This window comes from Labrus bergylta, chromosome 6 (assembly GCF_963930695.1).
Source record: "Labrus bergylta chromosome 6, fLabBer1.1, whole genome shotgun sequence".
Taxonomy (NCBI): domain Eukaryota; kingdom Metazoa; phylum Chordata; class Actinopteri; order Labriformes; family Labridae; genus Labrus; species Labrus bergylta.
Window position 1 is genome coordinate 4171052 of NC_089200.1, and position 27358 is coordinate 4198409.

The 27358-nt window shown below is 40.6% G+C and overlaps 1 protein-coding gene across 3 annotated transcripts in view; it reads left to right on the forward strand.

Annotated features, from left to right (window-relative positions):
* pde4ba (phosphodiesterase 4B, cAMP-specific a) overlaps window positions 1-27358 on the forward strand; it is a 193066-nt gene that overhangs the window by 151395 nt on the left and 14313 nt on the right. For all 3 annotated transcript variants that reach the window (XM_065955588.1, XM_020655122.3, XM_020655123.3), the window contains one exon: window positions 22553-22665. In XM_065955588.1, coding sequence (XP_065811660.1) covers window positions 22553-22665 — 113 coding nt within the window. The remainder of the gene's footprint in view (window positions 1-22552; window positions 22666-27358) is intronic.

A 27358-nucleotide genomic window follows, 5' to 3' on the forward strand; every position in this document is an offset into this window, starting at 1 on the left:
CATTTTCAAGATACACCTAAAAGCATTGGAAGACTTTTTCTATAGATCACAGACTGTAATCCCACAAGTCCTTATTACATAATCATATCTTTATACATCACAACATTTATACATCACAGCTGTTTTTTTTTAATATCCATTGTGTGTCACTCTGCTGGTTGATGAACCACTAATGGTCAGAAAAAGCAATCATTGGATTGCCATTTATATTATTGGATAAGGTTAAAATCAAAACATTTTTGGCGACATTTTAGCGCCATTATAAGTTTTGAATGTGTAGTTACTGATAAAACACCCTCCTGGATGAAATGTAGTCTTAATTCTTGTAGTTATAGCATTATAGGTCCGTTCCATGTGACAATTCACAGTGTCCATGCTCGACCGTCCTCTGTGTTCTCCCTACACAACAGGATTTTTGATTGTGATTTCAAATCGTGGGGCCGCCCCCGATTGTCTTCCGAGCAGATCGGGGGAGGTTAAAATCACTCTTAACTCACCTCACACCACACGAGAATCTTTGGAAGCATCAGTTATTTGGGCCTTTGCTGATTGTGGTCGGAATCGGGACCAAAAATCTGCCCCGATTGTCTTGTGAACATCCTCTGCAATAGCATGCTAATATCGTCATGGCGATGTAAGCATTCATATTTAGCATTTAACTTAAAACAGGACTGTTGTTTAGGGCAGCCTTACATAACTAACTAGCATGGCTGTCAGGTGTCAGTAGTGGTACAAAAAGTTGTTGACAAAAGTATTATATGTAGCAGTAGGTGGAAGTGTTTTAAATGAAGGGTTCTCTTCGTTTCATATTTACATTTCTTTGAGTTTAAAGTAGTTTAGAGGAGGAAAAATCCCTGTTTATATCTGTTTCATTAACTTTAACACGTCTTGTGAAGGTGTACTCATTGGAGCCAGTTGTGTACCCAAGCAGTGCTCCAATGTTAAAATAACAATTCACACGATAGACGGGATAATAAAGATGACATCAGACACTGAGAGTTCATTTGCATATAAGGAGCAAAGTGGTGTACTTAGGCAGTTTTCTTATGACTCTCAAATGTTGCTAATACAAATGAGTACATAGAGTCTGGTACAAAATGTACATGACGTTGACCTAGGCAACACTCACAGGGACTTTTGTCGTACCTGCGTAAACACTTCCTTTCTGGGTAGTACGGTGTGTGTCGTTATGCAAACTGCTGCTTTTGTACAGCGGAGTATCAGCGGAGACATCAGCGCTGAGAGAAGAGCCTGTTCTCGACGATTTGAGATAAAACAGTTTATCTTCAGCGTCTCTGAGAAAAAGACAGACCTCCAGTGTTTACCTCACTCTGGAATGTGTATATTGTACCCATGAACCAGTTCTCGATGTCTGTCTTGTCTGTGTATTCATACACGGTATGTGTCAGTAGATCACCATCAGCTCCACAAAGCTGCTTTTGTATCGTCTGTCTCGTTCTGTTGACTGTCCCACCATGTGTGTGTTTGGGTGTACAAAGTGACATAACGGCATGATGAGACTGATCGACCTGATCCAACAAAGCTTTGTGTGTTATGTTTATTTCATGATTAAAACTGGCACTTATCTTGTCCTATTTTGATTATTAAGAACACATGTATTTTCCTGTGTTGGTTAGTTAGTATGGGGACAGTGTGGTGCTCATTAAGAGGACCTTGTTGTTTCAGAGGTGCTTGACCTCAGGTCGTGTATTATCCTCTTCTCTCCTCCATTGAGTGCTCATTTCACATCCTCACACCCTAGCTGTTATGTGCTTCTGTGGTCAGCAGTCTCTTTGTGTCTAGTGTGTTCCACTCACAGCAGTGTCCTCCAATGACTTCTCCAGAGCGCAACCAATGGGACTGCTGCAGCTTGTGCATGTTGAGACTTTACTTTAGGATTTTAACAGTCATTAAACAGTCGTTGCTGCAGAAGATTCTGCTGCATGCTAAATGCATTTTTTTTTCACTTTCATTCTGGCTCAAAGCCTTTTTTAATATGAATTCACTGACCACAGAATAGCAAGCAACTTCACATTATCCATGTTTGAGCAAAGCTGCTGATGTTATCTAAATGAGATGAAATAAAAATGACTGTCCTATCAGTGTATGTCTCAAACACAGTTAAGTTTAGACACATTTTTTTCAACTAATGATTCATTTCTTGTAACATATTTTCTGCTCTTTATAACCAAGACTGATTCTACACAGTAAAGATCAAAACTGAAGCGAACCTAAAGCTCTTCAACAACATGATTCACTATCATTATCATTTTTATTTAAAAAGGTTTTTGTGCTCCTTTGGAATATTTTTATGAAAAATGAACACAAAAATCTAAGTTTCTATAATCTTAATAAAGCTTAAAGCTTGATGGGTGAGTTGTCTGTAAGCGTAGCCTGTGGCCGACTTGAAAATGTTGTGCAACAAAAAGATACCAAACAGTAAAACAAAACAGCAAATAGTAATATGCATTTTATTATGCTTTTGTATGACTGGGAGAAGTGCAGAAGAAGTTGAAAAGTGGATGATGGTAATGACGATGGTTTCTGTTTGATAACGACGACTTATAAGATGGTTTCTATACTGATTAGAGCTCTCAAGAACTGCCCTCAATGTTGTGCTTTGCCTCTTGTCACTTCCTGTCAGCACCTGTGTGTCCAATCAGACTCAAAGCTGATCGTTTGCTCTTACTGACATTGTTCCCTTTTTTCTAGATCCTTGCTTGTGTTGTTCTTACTCTCTGATGTACGTCGCTTTGGATAAAAGCGTCTGCTAAGTGAATTGTAGAATTTGAGAAGATTTCAGAAAACCATGGCCAAGTTTTGGATCACAAACCTCATCAAACTGTCCTCTCTGTCTCGCTCTCTGTTTAACTCTCTCCTTTGACGTTTTCCTGCCAATCACACTAACTCGCTACTGGGCTACTTTGACAAATGCACGTCCCTCTGTGTGTTCACATCTACACGTGTGTTTACTGTAAACCATCCTGCATCATCAGTTCATGAGTCTACCTGTATATGTACTGTATGTGAGTGAGGGCCTGCTGTCAGTGTGTGTGTGTGTGTGTGTGTGTGTGTGTGTGTGTGTGTGTGTGTGTGTGTGTGACAGATGTGGGTATCAGTTAGTTTGCTCTCAGAGAGGAGGTGAGAATTATCGCGATCCTCCTCCAAACCGCCTGCCTCGGCGCTCTGCTCAGATCCGACTGTTTATGTGCTCTGACTCTTGGAGACAAGGTGACGTCATCAATAATATTTTCTAGCCAAGCTTCTGTATCACACGAGTAACATCAATGTGAGTGCATAACAGTACAGTATCAGTTCTCTTACTCACAACTCAGTCCATATCACCAGTCCGTCAGAAGAGGGGGAACAAATCTTGTTTTCACTTGTTGTGGAGACCAGGCTGCAAAAATATTGAAATATATGACGCATCTTCAACCATAACATGATTTTGATGAGAATTATACAAACAAATGGTCGTCTAAGGTCATGGTCTGTATCCCTCTCTAACACTTTTTTGTTTTGACTCGAGAGTTTAAAGACAATTCTGAGTATATTCAAAGCGATATCTATTGAGATAAATCAGCATTTGACATTTTTATTATTTACTTACATTATTATTATTAAGGTTTTTGAATGACATTATGAATGTACAGATGTACAGATGGGGTGGCTGAAAATGTATTTTATTAAGAAACAAAAAGTGAACATGTGAGCCTCGTCTGGCTCTGTTTATCCCGGACAAATTGTCAGTACTGTCCTTAAGAGGATAATGTGTATCCACCGACGTTACTCTATCACAATTGCTGTGAAATTTAAGTTATTAGAGGAGAGTGGACACGACAAAGGACGGACGAAATCTGATCCACGATCCATGACTATACTTTCTTTGGACTCGTGTGCCTGGATGGCTGGTGATGCGCTTTTTCTGGACTCAAAACAAACAAAACTGGAAGGACATTTGTTTTTATTTTTACTAATGTTGCCATGTTGCTGTATTTACCTGTCCGCTCCAAACAAAGATACAATTAAACAAAAAAAAGTGCATAGATTTTATTGTTTTTTTTTAAAGGTACAGTAATTTAGCGGATGTACATGAAAAGTAATTTTCTGCCTTTGTTTTTTTTGCCTTTGGCCTTTGAGAAGCCAACAAATCAAGCTGCCGTTCAGAGTAACAATGCTGGATTTGAGCACTTCATGACATATAGAGAAATATTCTTATTAATCTTCTAAATCTTATGGGTTTGTAGTGACTGTGATCCATAATTAATTGGTAACATTAAACTTGGATGCTCACCTTGTGTGATTGTTGACATCAGTCCTGTTCTGCATAAGCACAAGAATGTGCTTATTTGAAGTTCTTCATGTTAGAATTCATAGCTCCTTTAAGAAGATTTACTTTATTGATCCCCGCAAGGGGAAATTTCAGTTTTTACACTCTGTAGTCATGCAACACACACATAGGCTGAAATATACACACATGCACACAAACAGGATCATTTTGGACATGCACTAAGGGAGAGATGTCAGAGTGACGGAGCGGACCACGGTGGGCGCTTCTGAGCTGGTGGTGGAGGGGGTTTGGTGCCTTGCTCAAGGGCACCTCGGCAGTGCTCAGGTAACATCCATAATTGTGTCTTGTTAATCAATCAAAGAAAGTAATTAGCATTTTCTTATTCTATCAGCTAAGACCTGATATCCATCTGAAGGAGTTTAGTGTAGGAATAATGCACTCTTCTTCTGCGTTTCCAGGATTATGTTTTTTTGTCTTTTCTTGTAGTTAGTGATTGATTGGGTTGTTGGCCTCTCTGACCTTCAGAGTGAGAGAGAAAGGGACAGAGGGATGGGTGAGCCTATTTTCTACACTGGAAATGTGTTGCGTGAGAGTTTAGCTCACTACCACATCAGATGGAAAGACATGCTCGCACTGTGTGTCAACACCACTCCTGTACTCCTCGTCCTAACCCTAACCTCTTTGTTGCTCTTGCTCCCATTAGTGGTTTTCGGCATTTTTTTAATTTGATACCTGCATAAGATAACTTAATGAACTAAAGTTGAAAGCGATGATGTGTTTTATGTTTGCTTAAGCTGTCTGTTGTTCGCTCTTCTGTTGGCAGCAACTGTTTCTGTTGTAACAACTGCTGCTGTTACATCACATCAGACGAGCAAGTTTAGTGTTTGATTGTCATACATTTCCACAATACCAATATGTACATTTAGCTTCTTGTGCATTTACGATAGCACGACATTAACCTCAAGTTATGTCCTCTTGTCACCTGCGTCCCTTTGGTCAGTACAGCCTACAGCAGAACAGATCATTGTGCCAGTTTGAAGCATAGATCATATAATCATGATCGTAGTGTCAGTGACATCAACCATTAGTTTCCAAAGAAACATTTTGATGGTCTTGAATTTTTTACATTCTTGTTTGACCTACATCCCATGAGTCAATATGTTGGAGGCGTGTCAAAAACCCTTTTCACACAAATGGAAATCTCCTGAAAAACTCTGGAGATTTGTCTACCTGGAGGTTCTTTAGGCTGTGTGAACGCAAACAGACACATTTTTCGTGCAGTCTTTACCCGGAGTTTCTCCTCCAGACCTCTAGTATTTTATCTGCAGAAAATCAGAGTGAGCTGATGTCTGAACGCTGCAGCATATACTCCGGAGATTTCAACTGGAGCCAATAGAAAGAGAATGACGTTTATATACAGTGACTGTCTAAAGTGTCTGCACGCGACCTCTACGATCTCTGTGCTCTAATTAAACGTCTGCATTCTGTTTTCTGTTGGTCAGTTTGTTGTTCTCCTCTCTTTTGTGGATGTTGTCATTCCATTGGATTACACATAGCATTGATATGAAGACAAATATTCTCATTATAATGTAGCGAACTCTGTTGCTTCGGCCGTTACTTCCGCGTTGTTTATTTACGTCACGTCTTACCTCAGGAAATCCCCCGACCCCGCCCCCCCTCCCCTCTGACAGGGAAAGCCCCCCGCTGTGAGGAGCATATGTGAACGGCTAGGTCGGGACAATCTCCGGAGAAGTCCTCCTGTAAATATCTAGATATTCTCCATGTGAAAATGGCTTTTACGTTGGAGGCGGTACATCAGTCAGTCAATCAGTGGCGGGAGCTCCAAATGTTTTTGCTTCACTTTTGGGAAACTATCATACGTCTATCTTTTTATACAATCTATGGGTTGCACAGTATGATCTCATTTCAGTTTTTCTGGATATCCCACCAACACTTAAACCAATGTAGTAACAGGGGTCAGGAGCTGTCGGACAATCGCTAGGACTTTAAAGAACCACTTTAGTTTGTGGAGTTATTTAAGAAGGTAAAGCAAATATTGTATAATTATTACCTTTTACTGATCAGAGTTTGTTGACTGAGCTGTGTGGCCTCACATAAGTTATAAAAAGATACCAGCTGATTGCCGGTCACGTTTCAGCGTCCCCCTGCCCTATAAACTCTCCAGTGTCAGTCCTGTGTCGAAGGAGGGTTAAAGAGGGTTGGAGGATTCCACACCGAGCAACTGACATCGTGATGGTTTCAGAATAGCTGGCACCACCATCCAAGGGGAAAATGTTTCCAAAGGGGACCATCACAGAGAGTCTTTTAAAAATCAGACATAAGCTTGTGTTGTGGTAGGAATGATTGTGTGGCTTAATTGAAAGTAATCCCTGTTTTGGAACGTGGCCACAGACGACATGCCCGGGCCCGGCTTCAAAAGTCTCCAATGTCATAAAGTATTCACCCTCCTCAAAGCTGTCAATGCTCACTGGCACTGGCTCCTGCAAATCCAAGCCAAGGGAGATCCAGGGCTGAGTTTTTGGGAAAAGACCCCACATGCTTGTGTAGAAGTGCAAATGTGTTTGTGTGAATGTGTGTATATATGGAGGTATAATTAAATAGTTGGTTGAGTTATTTAAATGCTGTTTGTTGATAAGATAAGATAATCTTTATCGATCCCCAACTTTTTCTCGTTTGAAAATAACAACAGCCCCAAAAGACAGGGGAAAGAAAAGGGATAAAAACACTAAAAGTAAGATAATAACAGCAATAGTAAATAACAATTAAAGGAAAATAAAGAAGTACTAATAATAGAAATTAAAATGTTACTTGAATAGTTTTGATTCTATTGTTCTTTTCTTTTCTAAGAGATGTTGGAACCTAACTCCATCAACAGAACATCTTTGGAAATGAGTTTGATTTCAATAAAATGACTTGGAATCAGATAAAACCTGAGGAACTTTTTCCATCTTGGCCGTAAAGTTGAAGCTCTTTTTTCCCTTCCTGCTTGTAAACAAACCTTCCAGCTGCACCTTTGCGGTCTTTCTGCAAGATTGGCTGACTCAGCTCGAGGCCATTAAGAAACGTATAGAGCACAGATGTTCTCTGTTTTTATTAGAAGCAGATCATTGGACATCTGTTTATGAATTTTCACCTCCTGTCTTCCTGTGTTTATAACCGCTTATGCAAGCCAACAAATTAAGCTTGATGTTAGAGGAAGCCGCTGGAATGTGCACAACATGAAACTTAAAAAATAGTTAAATATATGATTAGATTTCTGACACAAGTTCACCTGTAAGTTTGTTCTACAGCAGCTTTGTCCAAATACTCCGTCATGTCTGATGCAATATGTACCCTTAAAAAAAAAAGCTATGACAGGAGCTATTAATCTCTTTTTCAGTTGAGTTCCATTTTTCTCGCTCTTGTGCAAGCAAACCAAAGTTTGGACTGTTTGTTCAGTTTGTGTGCAGGCCTTTATGGCTCCATCATATTATGTCATCCTCACTTCTCCAACAAAGTCATGATGTCATTCAAACTCTGGTAAACAAAACATTCTCATCTGATTTTCAAGGGTCAGGATTTTTCCCCAAAGGCCATTAGAGATCCTTATTGAATCTATTTTCTGAAAAATGTGTAGTTTTTTTTCAGCTTTGGACTGTTGGCTTTGCTAGCTGGTTAACAATGACCCTTTTGTCTCTTGGAAATATGACAAAAACGTCCTGCACGGAACATATGTGTTTCTGCGAATAAATGGAATTATCTTCTGATTATGTACAAAGTGGATTAAATACTGGATCTGGAAGAAATCAAAAACAAATATAGATGCTTCAATAAATGTGTTAAAGGCTTTATATGTGATTTTTTTCATCCAGTAGATGTCGCCCTTGAGTACCAGCATGAAACCAAAACAACTCACGCTGCATTGTTGTGTTAGCATGCTAATGCTAGCGATCTTTATTATGCTGGTATCTTCACACTGCATGTAAATGTACCTGAAATGAGCGTGATCTAGAAACACAGTTAAGCAGTGAGTACAGTATGTTATTCTTCTTTTCTCTAGTCCCTCAATTAAACAACTTTTATACACGAGGGGAGGAGTCAGCCGGCCGTCCGGGTGATGTAAACAAAGTGAAGATAGGACTCTGAAAACTGTGAAAACATCACAAACAGTGGGACTCGGGTGTTACACCCATTGTCATGACTCACAGAGTTATTTTCAGAGGATATACTTGATTTATATTATATTTAAGTGTGAATAATCGCATATTAAACCTTTAAAGTTCAGGATGACATCTTATTATGTCAATTATGAAATAGTTTTTGTTTAGGAGCTGCCCATCTGAAATGTGACATTTTTGCTTAAAAAATGACATTTGATAAGCTATCAGTGCAGCTGCAGAACACAACTACAAACTGACTGTTAGACTAATATGTCAGCTCTACATTGTGTGTGGGTTTTTTAGCCACTGAAGGTCTCCACACCACAATGCCACCTACACACACACACAATCTGTATCACTTCCTTCTTTCAGTAAAAGAGAATTGGTCTTAATAGAAAATGGTTTCTCCTTGGTTTTCCTTGTTCCTATTTCACTCAGGAGAGCTGTTTGTTTTACACTTGTGCTTAAAGTAATATTTCATTATCTGTAAGAAACAGATTGCCAAAGCTCTGTTAATCCACCACTCGTCTTTGTGACGACTGAGAGGCTGCTAAATGAACACCATGTGGTTTTGTTCTATTTCAGCTGTATACATGACTCCGCTCCAGTTGTTGTTTTGCAAATTGGTTTTTACTGGAGTCCTGATTCCATGTCGGGTTTTAGCTGCGGCCTGCCACAGAGCGAAAGCGAGAGCGAGAGCAGGTTCTGAATTCTGGAAGCCTGCACTCTGCAAGTATTTGAATTATGCCATTGACGTCAGCACAGTCATAAAGCAGACGGCTGCCCTTCCCCTGAAGTATTCCCCTGCCAGCAGGCCTGTTCGGCTCAGCGAAGATGGATTCAAACGCTCTCTACCTCACAGCTTCACAGGCTGGCTCTTTTGTTTTTGGGTATTTGGGAAGCATTTTGTTCCCCCTCCTCCTCCACCTCCCCCTTTTTGCCAAAAAACACCACCATCACTGGCCTCTAATTGTGAAACAGGAGAGAAAGGAGCCTTTTAAGATCCCACATTTCATTTATATCGTCCATGATTATCCAGAAGAAACAAAACAGCCAAACCACAGTTCAGATTTTTGCTTCTCTGCAGTAACACAGCAAAGTTATATATGTTTGAATTTTTGCCAAATACTAAAAAAAAATCTTTGTTTTTTCCAACTCAACTGTTGGACTGTGAAGGCAACGCGCCCGTTTACTTGTATCTTGAGGGAGAACTCGTATTTAATTTAATCAGGAAGTTTAATCTCGCCAATATGGACAAACACAATCCATCTTGTTTTGCAGCAGAGCCAATCATCTTCTCCGGCTCCAATGTGACACACACACACACACACACACACACACACACACACATAAACACTCACACACACTAACACACACACATAAACACGCACACACACACACACACACACGCACACACACACACACACACACACACGCACACCATGCTATTCGAGGTCATTTGAGGTTTGTCTCAGCTGGTCTTCATATGTTAGTGGGACACACTGATCCTCCGTTGCACGCAAACCCTCTTCGTCACAGAACCCCTCCGGTGCTCCGCTCATCCACTCTGCTGCTCTCAGACCTGGACCGGCCTGGACCGGCCTGGCTCTGTTTAAAGGTCTGCACACTAGATATGGGGCCAATAAGACAGTTGTGTTTTTCTTGACAATTGTTGAACAACAGCTGGAAGAGTGTTGTGGCCAAAATGATTTCCTGCACGTCCTCGATAAACTTTATTTAGGTAATGAAAGGAAACATAAACAAAGCTGATCTAGTTGCATTTCAGCCCCCTTGAGGTTTCTTACTTCCTCATTGTCGGATATAAAACCTGTAAGAGGGATCTGAGCCCGCTTTAGAAAGATCATGAAAGCTTCATTTCAATGTGTTTCATTTCATTTCAATAACTGAACTCATTTCTCCAGAAAACAGTTAACCCTTAAATGTCCATGAGATTAACACACAGAATCGCTCTCGGCTAATCACAAGGGAATCCTTATTGAGCAAATCATTAGAACTGTGAGCCCGAGGCGCCGCTCCTCGACCCCTCCTGCACTCTGACCTGTCGTCTGACATAAGAGTAAATTGCTGTGTCTCATGGGAACATATCTGCTAACATTTTTACATCCAGCTATCCAGAGCTCAAACCTCCTGAAATGATATAATTCTCTCATTGCAGATCCAGTTATAGAATATCACGTCACCTTATTACATCACACAAAATATTGATTGCACTGTTTGCCCTCATAGGCTGCTGCTTTTTGGAAGTTTAATATAAATTGCCTTTGGTTGTGGAATTTTGTTTTATTTATTTGTTTTTATTTATTTACATATATTTTCATCGTCCTGCTTTATTCCTGTATTTAATACAACTTAATTATAATTTTTGTTTGTCAGGTCTGTTTTTTTTTCTTCTGTTTGTCTTTTTTTTAGTCTTGCATTGATAGTGCTACCCTTGTTTGGTATTGTTCTATATCATTTATTGTCTGGTATTGTACTGTTGTAAAAAATGTAAAAAGTATTGGTCATAAAAAAAAAAGATTGCTAGCTTAGCTTAGCATGATGGCTGGTAAACAGTTAACAGTATTACATCATGTGTCTGCCAATAGCTGTGAAGAGTAGAAACAGGGAAAGCAGAGTTCAAACTAAAATGATAAAATGTGACTCTGCTCTCCTTTTCCAGTCTTAATGCTAAGCTAGGCTAATCAGCTGCTGACTCCACCACCACTTCACCACACACACACACACACACACACACACATTAGAGGGGAATTAATTTGCTCATCTAATCCTTTACAGTAAATATGCACATTTCCATAAACTTCAAACATTAGTCCACTGGTTGGTGGATAATCAACAGAAACAGAAGGAGCAGCTGTTGCTGTTAAGCATTTGTTTTTATGTTTCTAATGCTAATCCAATACAGTCTAAGCATGGGATAGTAATCTCAAGAGATGACTGTTTTTGGTCTAACTTTTTTTTCCACTGAGTTCAGTCCCAGCAGCTGCTGCATGTAGATCTGTTCTGGTTACACACACACACAAAAAAAGACCCTGATGATTTTAAGAATCTGTCCTCCCCTGACATTCAGATCGGACGCTGCGCCAACTGAAGACTTCTGTTATTGTAACTCTAGCCGCTACTTAAAAACCTTTGGGGGGGCAAAAAAAGCAGCATCAGCAGCGACAGAAGTTTGGCTAACTTGGTTAGGACCTCCTCTAATCCATGCTAATCAACCCGAGGGGCAAATGCCAGTCAGTGTGACAATGAGGCCCATTCAGTCCAGTCAGTCCTGCTGCTCCCAGTGTGGGAGTTCACTTCAGGTAACACACACAAAGCCCGGTCTGTTGCTGTGTGTTTGTGTGGATGTGTTTGTGTTTGTGTGTACATGTTTGCATGAAAAAAAAAAAGAGAAATTGAGAAAGAGTGTAAGGTTGGAAAAATAATAATATGTAGGAGTTTATGAGAACATGGAGCAAAACAGATGGAGAGTCAGGTGGAGAGAGAGCAGCTCAAGGACAGGACACTGTTGTAGTCGCAGGTCCTTCTGGTGGACGTACTGATAGAATCCCTTCTTTGACGTCTGTCTGATTTATCAAGAGAGAGATACTGGAACAAAACATCACAGATTCTACACCACAGCACAGCGAGCAGGCAGATAGCATAAACATTATTAAAAAAACAGCAAGGCAGAAACCTTGTGCAGATACAAGCAGCCTCATTGACGTCCGACCTCATCTATCAGAGGGAGTTAACAAAGATGGAGAAATGAAACACTGGAGTTTTTCTATCAGAATGTGACGGCTGCTGAGATAGCAAGAGACATCAGCGACTGATGCAGAAACCTTCAGGTGAAGTGACGTCAGACAGTCAGAGAGTTCCCATGATGCGCCTCACATCCACCTCCCACATGTATCTGTGTGTGTGTGTGTGTGTGTGTGTGTGTGTGTGTGTGTGTGTGATTAAGCATACGTGTGTGAATCATGTATGTGTGCGCAAGAAGTATTTACAGCCGAATATGGAAGAAAATCACCATTTATGGTGAGTTTAAAATCAACTGCTAAAGCTCATTGAAAAAAAATTCACATAAGCAAAAGGTTTATAGAAAAAAGTCAAAACGTCTCAATGATTGATATCTGACTATTGGCAGGTCATTTCCATTGGATGGCCTGGGTCCATCTCCCCTTAAATCTAAACCCTTAAACCCTAAAACCTTCAACTGCCATTGGTTAACGGCTTGACTTCTGATGTAGCCACTTTCTTTCTCCATTACTTTATACTGTGGTTTTTGGAGAAACGTCTTTATCGAGAGCCTTTAAAGGTTTCTAAAATGTTGTGGTGCCACCAAAACACTTCTAAAAAACACTAAAATAAAACGCACATGGGAGTATAACATCTGCTGCATTCATTTTAGACATTCAAACAGATATAAGTGGGGACAGAAAGAGTAAATATATGCTATTTTAGAAATGTTTTTGTTTTGTATGCGTAAGTCAGTGTCTAAGTTGGGCGAAACAAAATCAAAATGGATTGGGCCTGTCAATTTCTTTTTTGACTCAACCCTGCGTTTTTAGGTTTAATTAATTATCTGAAGAACACAAAATGTATTGGCAACTTTTTTGATAAGTATTTGATGGTTAAAGTCAGAAGTTTCAAGCAAACATGCAAAAGTTTCATTCATTTTTGACCACGAGGAGACCCCACCTACACTTCACCCATTTGCATTAATCTTTGTATCATTAGAAACCTGGTCGTATTTTTGAATGGTCGTGCATCCCGCCCTCATTTTCCCCTGAGATGGGAAATCACTGGAAGCTGTTGCGGTTAGCGGGGTGAAACTACAACGCTAGTTCCTCATATTTTCGACCACTGAAGCTACAGACCAATCACAGATCAGTGGGTGGGAACTCACTCCCAGAATCCAAACTTAACGTCCGCCATATTGCTTGGAAGCTCTGCTAACAGGCTCTATGGAGAAAGATGATAATGGTGAAAAAATATAAATACAGTGGTGAGACGGCTGCTGCTGACAGGCCGGTCTTGTGTTTTGGCTGCTGGCCGCCGGGGCCGAGAAACAAAACCAGCCTGTCAGAAGCAACCGTCTCGCGGCTATATTGCTGGCCGCCACTGCAAGTTCAGCAGCCAAGACATGATGCCTGCCTGTCGGCGGTGCTGAGGACGAGGAGCCGGGCCCGGCTCGAGCTGGGGTGGACTGGTAGTGTCGGTGCTCTCACTGTTTGCCTATGGACACAGACATGGAGTCTGTTTTCTGTTTTCTGACAGGAATTTCCAAGATGCTAATTCCTTCTGGAAGAAATCTTTGAATCAGTTGAGGAAACGGCCGTATGTGTTGAAGTAAACATGTCTGTAAACCTGACCTTAGTGGGAGTGGCCTGCAGTGCTGTGCATTCTGGGCCAAAAAGACACTTTTTGCCTTTTCTCGGCCAAGAAGGCACCAACTTCAAAATGTTTTTCGCATTTCTACATTTATGACCCAATGTCAACACGTGACATGTTCATGTTTCAACGGGTGAAGTATCTCTTTAAGGGAATTGTCAGCTTAAACATTTTACTATATTTTTTTTGCATCATTATACAGACCTCACACATGCTTAATTAAAAAAAGAAAACATCCTGTATTAGATTTAATGTAATAAGTCAGCTAATAGACCACTGAACGATCGTTTAAATAAATGATAACTTATGTTCTCTTTATTGGACTTAGATCAGCAGGAGACAAAATCATGTGCCAAAACATAACGTCTGTTTTGGACTGGATTTAAAAACTGAGGAAGAAATGAACTCCAGGCGGGAGGAAAATCACAGATGAGCACATTGGGCAAATCCCGTAACATCATCCAATCTTCTCTTGAAGAATAAATCCTGTCTAAATGAGGTTTAAGAGTCGCTTCCAAGATTTCTTTTTCTTTTTTGGGCTTACATCCTTAATACTGCCTGAACTATCTAACCAAGAAGACATGGGAAATAAAAATCTCACAACTGGAGGACTGTGTGTTTCTTCACCCTGCCTGGATTCAGACAGTTTGATTAACAGGACAGACTTTATTTCTGTTATTCTTAGGATTCTGGGAGAGATCTGGTATCACTGTCCCCCCTTTGAGAGGTGTTGCGTGCCGTTCGGATTTATAGCTTTCCGAGCAGCTTTCCCACTGAGCGCCACAGTAAGGCAGACAGGAATGTGTATGTTATGGGGAGCACAGGGAACACTGTGTCCAAGGAGAGAGGGGAGAAAAGATCCAGCAGAGAAACCGTAAAGCTGTCTCACACACACACACACACACTGTATGTTTGTTGCATGTTACCCAGTGAATACACTTTTTATTACAAGTTTTATGGTCAGAAAGGACTTTATTACCGTATAAATAAAAAGCAGTGGAGACCGAAGTCAGACTGGATGTTACATAACGTGAAGCTGCTCGATTGTTTTTCTTGCTGGGTGCTTCCTGTTGCTGCACCAGAAAACGAGTTAAACAACACAGAGACATCAAGCTCACCAGCACAAAGCAAACATGTCCTGATCAAGTCCCCCGTTTGACATATTTTTGATGTCACATTGATATCACTTTAAAACTGCCCTACAGTAAAGAAGAAAACATGTTCGAGTCTTGGTTTTTGCCACCTATAACACAAAATACGTAAAGGAAAAAAAAAGTGTACAATAGTAGTTTTTACATGTCTAAAAGCAAATGTAACCTGTGTTGGCAAGGAATGAAGTCTGAACTGCTCCACTATCTAACTTTTTACTTGTGGCTTTTTATGGAATGAAATGAAATAAAGTGAACAAAACTTCAATTCATTTTTAAATCTGTAAAAATGTGTCCTGTCAGATAGATTGTAATCACAATGATGGTGGTTTTAATAGTGAGGAGAACGACTTCCACGATCCTACTGGACTTCAAACGGGCATGACACTGTGTCTTTTATCGATGACATCATTGGGTTTTCTTGCCCTCTTGCAGCAGAAAACTACATACTTATATGTTTAGACATACAAGAAACAAAGTGTTGGTTGGACACTGATGAGATGGATTTGAGGTGACTTTGGGGGTGGAGGACAGTTTGCAACAATCTGCAGACAGGTGGAGAGATGTAAGCAGCAGGATGAGTGGCCAATAGAGGCTGTGGCCAAATCTGGTTGTTGTTCCCGGTGGTGGAATGAACTTCCAAACTCCATGTGATCTGCAGAGTCCCTCTGCACCTTTAAGAAAAAGCTAAAGACCCAGCTGTTTCATGAATACCTACTAACTTAATGATGATGGTCTCCATATTATTGATGATGATGATGGTAATGACGATGGTTTTTGTTTGATAACGACGACTTATAAGATGGTTTCTATACTGATTAGAGCTCTCAAGAACTGCCCTCAATGTTGTGCTTTGCCTCTGGTCACTTCCTGTCAGCACCTGTGTGTCCAATCAGACTCAAAGCTGATCGTTTGCTCTTACTGACATTGTTCCCTTTTTTCTAGATCCTTGCTTGTGTTGTTCTTACTCTCTGATGTACGTCGCTTTGGATAAAAGCGTCTGCTAAGTGAATTGTAGAATTGATGAAAGAGTATCAGACAGTTTTCCTGCTTTGTAAGTGTGTCGATCTTCTAATTAGTTTGTAAAGAAGAATCTATTGGAAAAAAGCGTCCTCAAATAGTCAAACATTTTCTTTAACCTGACCTAGATACCATAACAATGTAGAGAATAAAATACAAACTTGATTAAAACAATACAAAGAACAGCAATACTTAATAGATCAAGCAAGCGCTAGGAGCGGATATGAAGAAATACGATCATTTAGTAAAGGATTCACAGTCAAATTGGGTTAGTTATCAGCTTCCTCAATCAGGGTGTCTTGCTCAGATTCTCCCAGTTTGCTGCAGCAGAAAACTTGAAACTCTGACAGACGTGGGACTGTGTCACGGTGCTGCGTTCACGTTTAAAGGTCATGTTTTACAAACACTTCATTCCAGTTTTCTAAAATGCCTCCATTGAAGTTTTGCTGCAAAAATTCACAAGCGGTGAACCATGTGCAGAATCCTGCGTTGCAACAATATTATGTTATAATTTCTTTCTTCTGTTTGTGATTCACAACAGCAGGGCAACCAAATCCTGATAGCATGGATTGTAACATGATTTCGTTGTAAAATCAGTTACAAACAAGCTGTAATGAAGCACAGACTCATGATGTCACTCTGTCACTTCTCAGAACTGCACTTACTTACTTAACTTACATTTTTCAATCAGCAGGGCTTCATGACATGCCCCCTTAAACCACAAACTCCACCACCAGCACCAACACCAACCCTTCTTTCCATCTTTTCACAATACACTCATCTATGTTGTATTTTGCAATGTTGTGCATAGAGTCACGATTTGGTACGCAGAAGGGCCCCCCCCGCCCCCCCCCCCCCCCCCCCCCCCCATGCCTCATCGTTCAGTCTCTGAGCTTTCAAAGGAAGTGTTGTGTAAGTGCTCGGAGGCTTTCTGATCAACTTGTTCTGTTTTCTTGTAAAATAAAAAGATCACCACATTCATTCAGGATCTTGGCGCTGCGCCCAATCTGAAGCCAACGTCACATTTTGGTTTCTTTTGATGTGTGTGTGGTCTGTTTGCACTGATTCACTGGAAATGTGGTACCTCGGCCTTTCAGATAAACCAAGTTGTTTACATGATGAAGGCTTGGCCAGTGATTTAAAGAAGATTTTAGTTTGGGTAGAGAGGACGGTGTACCTTCTGTGTTTCAGTACCTGTTGGGTCATATCTACTGATTTAACCTGCAAATCGCACATTTAGATTCAGGCTGCTGCAGCCCTCCTGCTCCACTGAATTGAAGCATCACAAAGCAGGAAGCAGACTCCATCCCCATGAGAGGGTGACAGACCCAGCTGTCTTTCTCTCTCTCTCTCTCTCTCTCTCTGTCTCTTATACACAAACATGGCGTCACTTCTCCTCAGATGACCTGACGGCATGAGCTGTATCTGTACCGGGCTTTGTTTTCTGTGCACCTGCTGCACAAAAGAAGAAGTGGTCTGATATTATGTCCTCGTCAATAAATCAACAGATTTTTTTCAGACAGGCCGAAAAAAAAAAGCAGCAGATGTTTTTAACTCTGTTCAAATCAAGGAATTCAAATGAATAACATTAGGGAAATAAACTGAAATATTATTTAATTTAAAGGCTATATTTGCTTAATCTGAGAGACAATCGAAGATAAAACAATCAATGTATGTTGGAAGATAAACTTCTGTAAACCTGATATCACAGCCCAGTTAAGTCTTTGCTACTTACAAAATGGTTTCTGGATACCGCTCTTGAGACCTCAGTGACGTTTGAACCTCAGTGTGGTTATAGGAAATGCAGACGCCACAGGTTGTCCGGTTAGAATATGAGAAATCAGTCTGACACACACGCTCTCTTTGACATGCCGCTCATTTATTGTAAAGCATTATGTTTGTGGGGACATGAAGTGAAGATAAATGAAGATGAGTGTGTGTGGTTTCTACAATGACAGAAAAAGAATAAACAAGCATTAAATATATGCATAAATAATAAACAACATGATATAAAAACAATAGCAGTACCGACTACAAATTAGGGAGAACAACAACATAAAGTTTACAGGAGAACTATAATGTGCATGAGCGTACTCAGTCTCAAAGCTAAAACGATAAAGCAGAAGTCCAGAGAACCACGTTGAGGGGTGCAGTGGTCTTCTCTGTGTGATGCTGCTCACACAGAGGTCGGACCAAGGGTCTGAGGTCAGTGATAGGTGCAGATGGGGGGCGTTGTTAACAGGCATGGGCTGTTCAGGGACAGATGGAGTGATGGAAATTAGAGTGTCTTCACTGAAACTATGAAAGTAGGGGACCTTTTGCACACTACTGTTGTATTTGGTCGTCTTGTTTCCGGTTAAGTCTTTTTTTTTTTTTTTTAGAGGAGAGCAATCACAGAGCTTGTTGCCTCAATACCTGTACAAATTCTAACGTAGCATATATACATCCATTGTAGGTCAAATAAACAAGTCAATGAATAAGATGAAAATAATATGGCTAGGGGATGAAGGTAAGGTTTCAAGAGAAAGACAATCTCTCTTTTCAACTCTTTGAGGTCATTAAGGTCATGAAAGTTTCAAGAAACAATGAAAAACTGATCAGATCAAAGAGTGAGCTCCGTGATGAATTGATAAAGAGAGTGTGTGTGTGTGTGTGTGTGTGTGTGTGTGTGTGTGTGTGTGTGTGTGTGCGCGTGTGCGTGTGCGTGTGCGTGTGCGTGTGTGTGTGTGTTGTAAATGTTTGTGCGTAAGTGTGTTTTCCCGTCTACTCCTCTGGGACAGTCACTGCAGCTCTGATCAGAAAGGTCCTTATGTCGGGTGGGGGTGCTGGAAGTCCCCTCTTGTGTGTGACGTGTGTGTGTGTGTGTGTGTGTGTGTGTGTGTGTGTGTGTGTGTGTGTGTGTGTGTGGCAGTCATCTGGCTTTTGAATGTTGTTCCCCTTGATCCATCTGTGACCATGACAGTACACTGTACACACTGGTGTGACTCAAGTTAGACCGTAAAGCCGCTCACATGTAGAAAAACAAAAGCTGTATTTTATCAGTAACTATAAATGGTGAATACCATTTTCCAAAATTGATTAGTTTTATAAAAGATGCAAAAGTATAAGAACTATGGGCAGAAATCATTCATATGTGGATTCTAGCATCAAACTCTAATTTAGTCTTTGCCTCTTTGCTGCAGAGCAAAAACAAGACTGTGGTTTGTTGGCTTTTTGCTCATTTACATCCAATTTTCCTCTGAAGTGAAGTATTTAAAGCTTTGATGTTGATATTACTCTAAGAAATATCTAACAGTTAGCATCCTATTTCATAATGACTAGTACATAAATCTTTTTTTATTTTATTTGCATGTCAGTAAACTGGTTCCAGCTTGCGAGTGAAGACCGCTAACATGGCAGAGATCAGAATAAAAACTGCTACACAAGCATTATAGTTAACTGGCAGCTAAGCTGGAGAATGGATTTATTATGTGGGGTCCCAGAACGAGTGTGGCCCTGTGACCATTTTGAGGTCCTGACCCACCAAACCAGACTTTCAGGCTCTGCGCCCATTTTTGTGTGTTTTGAAGTCAAAGCCATGAATGTGGTTAAGAGTTAAAGTTTGATGATCTTTTTACCACCTGTGCAGTCACTCTTTGACACACAACAAGACACACATCAGGAGGTGCATTAACACCTAATGGCAATCACATCTTGGCCCCGGCACTCAATATTCTAAATCCAGTTTGGTTAAATGATTCAAACTAAACGTTTGAATGTATTTATGTTTTAAGTAAAAGTTTGAATCCTGACTTCCAGTTTGTCTTTTCCTGCTCTTGCTGGTGCATTGCTGCACGTCTTGGCTCATAACCAGTGTTAATAGGTCAGTCGGATAGTGTGAAACCATTGGCATGATATTACATTACATGGCCTGTTTGTGTGTGCATGAAAAGATCCAGGTCAACAGAATACATTTAAGAAATCAAAACATTTTGGTTGCTAAATTCAGTATACTATGGTTGATACACAAAATGTAACTGATGTATTTATTTTTCAGGCTTTTATAAAGCATAATCATTGTTTAAGCTTTGTGACTGGATGTTTGACTGAGATGTGACTGTGTTATACATGTTTCTCTTTTTCACTTTTTTAGGAATTTGTTTTCTTTATGCAGGACTTCCTATTAATAATAATGTTCAGTGTATATATATCAGTATTCTGACTAAGTTCTCGTAAAAAAATAAGACAAAATATCGGAAGTTAGAGACATCTCAGAGGAAAAAAACCCTCCCTCCATTCTCTCTGTAGTGTTGTTGTGAGATTTGTCCTCAAAGGTTTGGAATAACAAAAGCAACCTGACCATCACCGCAGACATAAAAGCGCCTTTAAGTGTACATTTATTTTATTTATTTGCATTGCTACACGGCCTTTAGATGTGGTTTTGATTTTAAAGGATGACAATCTAAAGGAGCCATTAAATACTCGTATCTCAGCAGTCTATAAGTTGAAATGGGAAATCATGTGGGACCTTTCTATGCTCTTCAAAAACACAGACCACCTCAAAAGTGTTGGACACACTGAGAAGGAAAAAAAAACCCCATCTTGAATGAGTGTAAGCCACCCTGACATCAGACACTTGTGGAGTTAAACCAAACACACACTTTTCCCTGAGTGAGGGAAGGCTTGCGGGCGGAGCGCCAGGTGCCTCTCGTGTTTGGGAAAGCAAACAGGGCTCGTGTCTTTGATGGCAGGAGATCAGAACAGGGGACACATTCTACGTGGCCACGCTAAGGTCGCCGCAGTGCACACCCGGCTGCCATGTTGTGCTCTGCAGCTAGGAGACCCAGAGTGTACACACAAGCAAAGGCTGACCCACTCGGTCCAGTCCCCCCCCCCCCCCCCCCCCCTGATCCCACACCCACTCTGCTGTCCAACAGGCCTCAGGCCAACCCTGACATGCAGTTGTATTCCTCTAAAAAACACAGTTAAACCACTGGAACAGGGCTGGAACACTGACTCAGAGCGTAGTGCAAGAGTTCAGCAGTGGTTGCAGCAGGTTCTTAATTTTCCCTTCACATTTGAAGTGCAAACTGAAATTTGATTTGGATGGAAATGTTCCTGACTAAATTGAAAATACTGTGCATTGATTTCATCTCCCTGACACATGTGGTTTTGTCTTATTCTTTTTATTAGAATTAGTATGTTTACATTTCACTTGATCAAATCGTAGCTTGCAGTGTTAATGTTAGCAGGACATGCTTTGTCACACTTTTTCATTTTGTTAAGACGACAAAAACTTTATAGAGCTTTTTTTTGTTTCGCAAGAAGGTTGCAAAAACAAAACCCATAAGCTCTTTGTGGTCAGAAGTTGACTCAGCAACTCTTCTCAAAAGTGTTTTTTGTTTTATTTGATAATAAACTGAATATTCTGAGGATTGGTTTGGCAGAAAAATACCAACCACTACATTTGACAACATCACTTTATTCTCTCTAGTCTGACATTTTCAAAGACATAAACTTGGACTCATTTAGGAAATGCTATTGATATATTGATATTTTTCTTAAAACCCTGATTTAAAACAAAAAAAAAAGTTAAAGAAAAGTTTTACTTTACAAAAACAGCAACACAGTTTTTTTTAATATAAAAAAGAGCTGACACATTAATGATCAAACATGAGGCTTAATCCGACTCACGCTGTTGCATAACATTACGGAAATAAAGTCCAGATCTGATCATTAAATGTCAGTTCCTGTAATTTTATTTCTAGGTTACATTTGTGTCATGCTGTGGTTCAGTTTCTGGCTTACTGACGCTTCCAAAACAATAACCACATGTTTCTTCATTGTAGCTGCTATCATTGTTGCAGGGAACTAAAAGGACATGTTCTTAACTCTGCATGGACTCATTAAAACATCCACACGCAGACAGACGTGCTCATGGTTTGTGTGTCTTTCCCATTAAAGAACATCATCTGTGTTGAACTGTGTTGTTGTTAGTCAGCACTCAGAAATTGTTTCACTGATTAAAATGATGCGACTTAAGCGAGGATGCTTTTAGGTAGCAGAACATTTCACTCAACAGTTATTTTGGCAGATTAAAAGATTGTGTGTGTGTGTTGTGCTTGTGTTTGGAAGTGTGCGTGCTTCCTGTAAGCTGGGGTAAAGCGTGTGTATGGCGATAGTGGGTGGGGTAGTCAGTATCTGGTTTCCTGTTTCAGGGGGTCGACTATGTAAATGAGCTGAAGGCCCCAGATTGGTGCTTGCACATACGCATGCACAAGTGTGTGACAGGGCGAGCGCAGATCCTGCAGTTAGCTTTTCCCTCCGCTCTGCTGACAGCTGCAAGCGAGTCCCAAAAAAAGGCTCGCCACAGCTCCTACACCTCCTCATGATGAAGGAGCGCTGCAGCCAGGTGCCACCTTCACCGAGTCCCCATCCTCTTCCTCAGCAGCAGCAGCAGCAGCAGCAGCAGAAAGTGCGGAAGCAGGCGCAGCGCTCGGGCTCCACGTGCGCCGTCTGTTCTGACTGTGTGTCTCTGTGTGCCGACTGCTTGTTGACAGATGAGGCGTACCAGAAGCTGGCCATGGAGACGATGGAGGAGCTGGACTGGTGTCTGGACCAGCTGGAGACCATCCAGACCTACCGCTCTGTCAGCGACATGGCCTCCACCAAGGTAGGAGAGGCGGCATCTTTGTGTTTTTATTTCTATTTTCTTTGTCCAACCAGAGTGGAGAAAAGGGCAAAAGGCAAATTGGAAATGTTTGCACCTAAGTCTGAGCAGCTCTCTGTATTCATAACTCATCACAGTGAACACATGACCAAATCCAGAGATGTTAACATACATGAACTAAGCATGACCTTAGCAAAGTCAAAGTATTAATAGAGTGAACATGTACTGTAGTAAAGAGGAGGCATTAGAGCTGTCAGTGTATAAAGAAAGCTGCTGTTTTTGTATTTATACGACTGGATGTTTCTGCCTCCACCAGATTAAACTTCCACTGATTTCCGCTTGATTTCTTTTGTCTCGGTGTATTCTTAAGACATGAAGTGTTGCTGAGTTGTTTCCACCTGCTGTTGCACTGGTCCTTGTGTTTCTTCCGCTTTGCTGATTGCTTGTGATGTGCATCAAGGTTTAGTTCCTGGTTCTTTAAGCCTCAACCTGAACCACAAAAGATCTCATATTTCTGGTTGCAGACGCACCGGAAGTCAAATACACAAGCCTGTCGTTACAAAAAGATTGATCTATTTTTGTGTTTATTTTATTTTTTAGTTGAGTTTAGTTTTTGAAAACTGTTTTCTGATGAATGAGGTTTTGTGTTTTATTGAAAAAGAAGCAGCTGTGTGAGGGGTTCTGAAATGTTTGTGAAGTGAGCCAAGAGGATAAGCTTGTTGTTTCTCATAAAACTGGACAACAGGATGTTGGGGATCCCGCAGTGGGTCAAACACAATAAACTAGAGAGGAAGACAGAGAACATTTATGTGTGCTTGAGTGTATGTGTGTGTGTCAGATTCATGCAGACCCCTGAGTAGAGTGACTCTCTCTTCCTGTCTCCTTCCTCATCGCCTGCTCTCCCACCAGACGACAATAGACATCCCATCATGCCCATATGGATGGTTAATGGTTGGTTTTATTTATCCTGTTGCTGTCGTCATGTGGATGGTGATCCAACACAACACTGAGCTGGTTTTTGTTTTTAGTCGAGACAAATGAGGTCACCTGAAACAAAGAAAACATACTTTTAACACATTTCAAACGACAGACAGTTGGACATAGATGACCGCAGAATAGAGAGATGGGTTTAAATCAACTGTTATTTGTGGACACGTTGTAATTTTAGCACTTTTGCAATCACAGAAAAACATCCAAAAATCCGGGAATAGGGAAAGGAGAGTTTTATTCTGATTCTTTCAGAGAAAAAAAATACTTATCAAGTGTTCTGCTGCCAACATAATCTGACTGTAACAAAAGGCAGGAGCAACAACACAAGTTGAGAGTTTGACTCAGGCAGGAGGTTGAATTGTTGTCCTCCAGGAAATGTCTCAACAATTTCAGGACATTCAGGCCCTGACATTTTCTGGAATCATCTTTTTTACACAAATCCCCGCAAGAAATAGTCCGTGTTGGTTGTGTTGTTACGACTAGATGTTACAGACTGTTACCTGCAGCATTCACACAATGGTTCACCCCGACTTCATGCAGACTCTTTGCTCGAAGGCCTGGAGGAAGTGGACATCAGCTGTCTTCACACACTGTATGCAATCCTGGACATTTCTAGAAGATTTTAAGATTTATTGGCAGAATCTTGCTGAGTTATTTGTTCACACATGCACCTTGTTATAATAATAATAATAAAGTTTATTTACATAGCGCTTTTCGCAGACGAAGGTCACAAAGTGCTTTACATCAACAAAAAACAACAACAGCATACATACAATGAAAGAAGACGAAAAGAAAAATGAGTACGTCATGGACGACATTGTAAAATGCTGCTACATTAATGTTTTTAATTGTTTTTTAAAAGACTCAACAGAGTCAGAGAGACGTAGCGAGATGGGTAAAGAATTCCAGAGGATTGGTGCTACGGACTGAAACGCACGATCCCCACGAGTCTTAAAATGTGTCTTACAGCCGGAGAGTGTGTGTGTGTGTGTGTGTGTGTGTGTGTTTGTGTGTGTGTGTGTGTGTGATGTTTAAAAAAAATCTGACAGAAATGTGACTCTTTTTTTTTTTTTTTATGGAGATTTTAAAAATACAAGATGTGACTTTTCTAGAGTGAAGCAGTTAATACAGTCGGGACAATAATCTTGTTGCGTCCCGACTCCCCTCCCACCTTGGGGTGTTTTTCCAGTGTGTCCTCCTTAACACATAGCTATCTCTGGGAATCTCCTCTTGTGTGTGTATAGAGTCTTTTTATGTCTTTGAGTGTGAGTCTGTTTATTAGTATATGCATCAGGTCAATACGGGACACACAAACATTACACAACTGGGCCATCACACTCGACGTGCTTTTATGAACGAGCACATGCAGGTCAGCCGCAGTGACCTCCTTACTACCTGTTGTACTTAGGATGGAAAAAACTGTAATTCAAGCCACGGCAGAGTATGAAACATGAGTATGAGTGAAATGTGAGTAGCTGCTGCTGTACCTCCAAGGTGAAGTGTAGAGGACTGCTGCTGAGGACTCGCTGTACGTGCCTGTCCTCGCTCGTTATGCACGGCTGACCTCGACGGGTCAAGGCCTGTAGCGAGGTGCAATATTCTTCAGTGTCAAGGATGTAGATGCTTTGTTATTGGAAATCCGGGTGGATATCATAAGTGGAGCAGTAGACTAGTATCGCTCTAATTGTTTGCGTCATTGAAAGAGTAGAAATGAAAAGTATCCACTGATATCAGTTTCTCAAAATGATGAGATCAAGTCAAACGTCCTACTTTGTCAAAACAGGAGTAAGTTTGATGTAGTGTGGACTTCAAACAGACTGTGGAGAAAATGTCTCTTTAAGATGATTCTGATTTTTTTTTTTTAATACATTAAATGGTAACGTGTGATTAACATTGTACATGTGACCTTTACAAATTAAAGAAGACAAAATTATGGGGCAAGAAGTGTTCACCACTTCTTGTGTTGTTGTTGCTGCAGCTCTATAGACATTCCTTTGTGATAGATATACATCTAACATATCTTTGATGATCTAAACAATTGTTTCAGTCCTCACACATCTGGACTTAAGCTACACACTTGCAGTCCTGTGTCTACAGAACAGAAGTGGGGAGATGCTGGATCCATGTGTCCAGTGTTGGGTTTTATTGAACATTGATTACCTTGATCTGTGTAATCATTTCTGTTATAAACTGAAGGACGCTTCAAAATGAGACTACTCCTCTTGTCTTCCACTAAATAGATTCATTTTTCCAGGGAGAAAAAAAAAGAAGTTACTTTCAGTTCAAGGAAATCCACTGTGTTCCTGAAAACAGGAAGTGTTCCAGTCATCAGAATAAATCAGCAGCACGGTATTGACAGTGTAAACTCTGAAGTCTGAGTGCCGGCTGCACGAGAAGTGAACAGCCAAGTGAGAGGAGCAAGAGGCAGGACTAACCCCCATGTGGGAGTGTGTACTGTATCAGGCAGAGGTCTCTCTCTCTCTTACACACACACGCACTCACTCATTGCTCCACATGCACAGGGTGTGAGGTAAAGCCTAGTCAGACCCTGCAGCCAGAAGTGAGTCACTAGAGCTTCCCGCCGTCAGAGAGCCAAGGCTTGGTCCTTTTACTCATGCTGTAGTCAGAGCGAGACAGAAACTTTTAACGGACAGCAAGCCCCTCTCTCTCTCTGCTCTGCACTCCTCACACACAGCAACATGGGAGCCTGCTGCTTTGACAAGAAGGAGAGGAAACTGGGGAAGCTCAATGGTTGGAGAAAGGTCAGTTTTTTATGGGTTTGCTTTTCGTTCTGAAACTTTGTGACTTTTTTAGAAAATGGATGTCTCCATTGTGTGTGGACTTTGAGTGATAAAGTTTTGTGACAGTCTTATCTTTGTTTCAATTCCAAATGTTGTGATTCTTTTCTTTTTTTAAGTCAAAGATTCAGGGTTTCTTGTTGTTCAGTCATGGAAGGACTTGAGATATTCTACTGCTGCAGATGCTGAATGTGAACTTTATTCTTTGAGAGATCTGAAAGTTTGTTGAACTGTGGGATTCTTTTTGTCTAGTCTGGACTTTGTGCGCTAAACTTTAGTGACTTGTCTAACATTTAGGAAATGCAACTTCATGTGGTTTTAGTTTTGCGTATTCACAGTTTAAGTTCTTGTTTCTTAAGGACTTTACTTACTCTACTGCTGAGGATACTGAATGCATGATTTTGGGGTTTTTCTCCTTTTTGAAAGCATGTGAAGTGAAGTCACTGTGGCTGATGTGCTTACCAATTTGTAACTTTTTTAATAATATGCGTCTTTTTAGCGGTTCATACAAGATGCACTGGTGTGTGCAAACCTTGTGCATCCTTTCATGTACTAAGATGTGTTGTCCAAGCTAAAACAAAAAGGAGCACAGTCTGTACTGGAGACCTCTCATTACCCTTTTTACAAAAAAAACATTTTTTTATTATTGATGGAATTTCTGTCCCTGGATTCTTAGGTTGATTATTTGCCTTGAACAACTTTAGTTTGTGGGATAATTTAAACTTTATCAGAAGTTTCCAAAGAGATAGAAAGATGATGTGAGCATCTTAGAGACACCACAAGGAGCAGTTTTTTTTTCTCCTGATGTCTACTGAGGTACTAAGTGACCTTTAGGTGATAGTTAGCGGTTTTTGTGAAGTGTGGCTGGGTGCTACTCAGCTGTCATTTTTTCTCAAATGGGATGCTGG